Source organism: Mastomys coucha, unplaced genomic scaffold (assembly GCF_008632895.1).
Source record: "Mastomys coucha isolate ucsf_1 unplaced genomic scaffold, UCSF_Mcou_1 pScaffold22, whole genome shotgun sequence".
Classification (NCBI taxonomy): Eukaryota; Metazoa; Chordata; class Mammalia; order Rodentia; family Muridae; genus Mastomys; species Mastomys coucha.
Genome location: NW_022196905.1, coordinates 118,308,395 through 118,312,182, shown reverse-complemented (window position 1 = coordinate 118,312,182; position 3,788 = coordinate 118,308,395). Strand labels below are relative to the sequence as shown.

The following is a 3,788-nucleotide window of genomic DNA, read 5'->3' as shown; positions in this document are numbered from 1 at the left end:
AAAGGCCGGGCGGTGGTGGCGTACGCCTTTAATCCCAGCGCTTGGGAGGCAGAGGCAGGCGGAATTCTGAGTTCGAGGCGAGCCTGGTCTACAGAGTGAGCTCCAAGACAGCCAGGGCTACACAGAGAAACCATTCCCAATTTCCACTCTCCTTCCTGTTTATGTCTTGAAATGTGAGTTCTCAGCTTGCTCCTCAAGTCCCCATGCCCACCTCCTGCCAAGCTTCCCACTGTGATGAGCATAGACTCTTATCCCTCTAAATGGGAAGCCCAAATGCAGCCTTCCTTCTGTAGGTTGCCATGGTCACGGTGTCTTCTCACAGCAACAGGACGGTACTGAGTACACTCATGGCATGCATAGGCCTGGCAAGGCTGCTTCCAATTCCCTGTCTGTATTTCTCACATTCTTAGAGCTGGCTTCGTACTTGCTGACATCCACCTGCCTCTGCCTCCCAGGGCTGGATTAAAGGCACCCAACACTATGCCCAGCCAATGCTGGAGGCTTTTTTTTTTTAAAGATTTTATTTATTTCTATTTATGTGCATGAGTGTTTGTCTGCACACATGAACATATATCCTGTGCATCCAAGGCCAGAAGAGGGCGCCAGATTCCCTACAACTAGATTGATGGCAGGTTGTAAGCCTCCCAGCGTAGATCCTGGGAACCAAATCCAGATTTTCTGCAAAAGCAACAAGTGCTCTTACTCAGAGCCATCGCTTCAGCCCCCACTGAGGCCATTTTAAATAACAAAATCACCAACAAAAACCATAAAAAGGAGGGGTTAGGGATTTCCCTCAATGGTAGAGCACCTTCCTAATAATAAGCACAAGGTCCTGAGTTGGGACTAAAGCTAAGGTGGGTGTGGGGGATAAACAGATCACTCCCCAGGTTACCTGCTTACAGTATGAAAGCTAAAATGTCTTCTCCATCCACATCCTCAGGTGACTGAGAACGTGCCCCATTGTCAACTGTGGTTTAACAAGGAGGCAAACTTAAAAACAGACTTCTCGAGCCACCATTAAAGGCAGTGGTGGTGCACGTCTTTAATCTTAGCACTTGGGAGGCAGAGGCAGGCGGATTTCTGAATTCCAGGCCACCCTGGTCTACAGAATGAGTTCTCAGATACCAAATAGGGTTGGACTGAACTTTATCCAGATTCTTCCTCAGGCCTGATCCCTCCTGCTTCTATGACAGACAGATAGACAGACAGCCCACCTCACCTGGTTCTTCTTTAACTTCTCCTCCCTTCTCAGAAGAATCTCCAGAATAGGAATGACAAAAGCCAGGGTTTTACCACTACCAGTGACCTGCAAAGGGACAAAGCTTTTGGCTTACTTTCCAATTAGCCAAGAGAACAAGACACTGATTGGACTACACGGGATACTCACAGCTTCCGCGGCGACATCTTTGTTTTTCATGAACAGAGGGATGGTGGCAGACTGCAGGGAGAGATTACACGGGACTGGTTAAATAATCCACCACTAAACATAAGGAGACCCAAGTCCTAGGAATGAAAGGAGTGACTAAGGTCCCAATGGACCCCACCCCAAGGCCATCCCAAGTAAACCAGTCACCACAAAGGGCTGAATGAAATGTGACAAGTTGAAGCTAGGTGCGGTGACGCAGGCCTTTAATTCTAGCATTCAGGAAGCAGGGACAGACAAAGCTCTGTGAGTTTAAGATCAGCCAGGGCACAGTACTGAAACCCTGTCTAAAAACCAACCAACAGCCCAGCGGTGGCGGTGGCGGTGGTGGCGGCAGCGGCGGCGGCGGCAGCGGCGGCGCTGGCCTTTAATCCCAGCACTTAGGAGGCAGAGGCAGGTGGATTTCTGAGTTCGAGTCCAGCCTGATCTACAGAGTAAGCTCCAGGACAGCCAGGGATACACAGAGAAACCCTGTCTTGAAAGAACAAAAAACAAACAAACAAACAAAAAAACAACAACCAACCAACAGTAACATTGTGAGTTGCCTATAAGGACAAGTGTGTCAGGCTTCCTGGGTTCAAGTCCCGACACTCCCATTGTTCCTCCTTGAACTGAGAAGGAGTTGAAGCACTGACGTTTTGTTTTGTTTTTTAACTTATCTTTATTTATGTGTATGTGCCTCCTAGCCTGGATGTACACTGCATGCATGGAGGAAGGCAAGAAGGCAAGGAGAGTGTTGGATTTTCAAGAAATAGGAATTATAAGCAGTGGTGAGGCATTCAATGTGGGTGCTGGGAATTCAACCCTGGTCCTCTACAAGAGCAGCAAGTGCTCTCAACCACTGAAAGCACTGGATTTACCACCAACTCCGGGGCATTTGCACCGGTATTTCTCTCTGGGGCAATTAGCTCCCCCTAATCACCCTCCTGATCCTTCGGATCTCAGAATAATGATAACTCCCCCAGAGGCCAGCTCCGTCACTGTCTACCACAGTCTCTGTCAGTTCCTTCATACCAGCCAGCAAGAGCTAAAGTACTTCATTCCTATGGTTCTTTTTCTAACATCTGCCCTACAAAATGAGTGGGTAACATGTCTGCAAGTTCCTAGAGTCTAGATGAGACCTGGATACATACCAGGTCCTGAATAAATAGTTTGAGGGCTTTTTGTTTGTTTGGTTGATTGGTTGGTTGGTTGGTTTTGGTTTTTTGAGACAGGGTTTCTCTGTATAGTCCTAGCTGTCCTGGAACTCACTCTGTAGAACAGGCTGGCCTCCCAAGTGCTGGGATTAAAGGCGTGTGCCACACCACACTGTCCGGCCATAGTTTGAGGTTTTTGTTTGCTGGTTTTTTATATATTGGGCCAGAGAGACTCTACCTACACATAATAAGAGGTAACGATCATTGAGCACCCACCTGGACCTACATATCCCCACAATGCTATGAAAGAAGTGGTTGCCAACATTTCTTAGATAGAAAGGACATAGAACGAACCACTGTCCTATGTCCCAGCTATACCAGGCAGGCAGAGCTGAGACACCACACCCCCACACACACTCCCGGGGAGAATATCGTAAACTCGTCTGGCACTGCCAAGTCTGAGATTCCGAAGGCGTAACACAGGCCAGAAGGGGCTCTCTCCCTGATTCCCGTGGCTGCACTGGAGCGGCAGACCCCTCAGCCTCGCTTCCCCGCGGGACCGATACCTGCACCGGCGTCATGTGCAGGAAGCCCAACTCGCGCAGTGCTCCGAGCACCCGAGGATGCAGCGGCACCTGCAGCGACTCCCAGGCACCCTCCGTCACATGTTCCATGGCGTGTCCCGGGTCTCTGCTGTTTCAGCCGCCCGGAACGCCGCAGGAGCAGCAACAGAGAGCACTTCCGCTTCCGGTTGGTCCGTCGCCCGTCGGAAAACGGTACCGCAGCGACCACATTCCGGAGGGCGGGCTGAAGGCGCTAGCAAGTGGAGGACAGCAGTTGCACGGAAGGCGGAAGAGCGGTGGAAGTGATGGGACGAGCCACGCCCGGGACCCCAACAAACACAAGCTAAAGAAGCTGGGGACCCAGCGCCGGCGCACATAGAAAGTGCAGCACTCTCAGGACGTCGCGGCTAAGCCAGGAACAATCTCCCAGTCGATTGGCCAGCCTAGCTCTCCCTGAGCAAACTGTGGCCGCTCACCTGCTGAGTAGCCAAGAACAATCTCCCAGTCGATTGGCCAGCCTAGCTCTCCTTGAGCAAACTGTGGCCGCTCACCTGCTGAGTAGCCGCCCTATGTTCAAGGCTTTCTCCCCGACACCCTAGAGCCAACGGAGAAGTCACCTTCTCAGAGACCACTGCGTAAAAAGTAGAATGCCTACTTACTTCCCCC

General features: G+C 50.9%; 1 protein-coding gene across 2 annotated transcripts in view; it reads right to left on the bottom strand.

Moving 5' to 3' along the window:
• Ddx55 (DEAD-box helicase 55) overlaps positions 1 to 3,311 on the bottom strand; it is a 16,703-nt gene extending 13,392 nt beyond the window's left edge. For both annotated transcript variants that reach the window (XM_031337959.1, XM_031337961.1), the window contains exons 1-3: positions 3,126 to 3,311; positions 1,388 to 1,438; positions 1,220 to 1,306 (exon numbers count right to left, since the gene is read on the bottom strand). In XM_031337959.1, the coding sequence (XP_031193819.1) occupies positions 1,220 to 1,306; positions 1,388 to 1,438; positions 3,126 to 3,233 (246 nt within the window). In that variant the 5' untranslated portion in view covers positions 3,234 to 3,311. The remainder of the gene's footprint in view (positions 1 to 1,219; positions 1,307 to 1,387; positions 1,439 to 3,125) is intronic.
• Between the last annotated feature and the right edge of the window lie 477 nt (positions 3,312 to 3,788).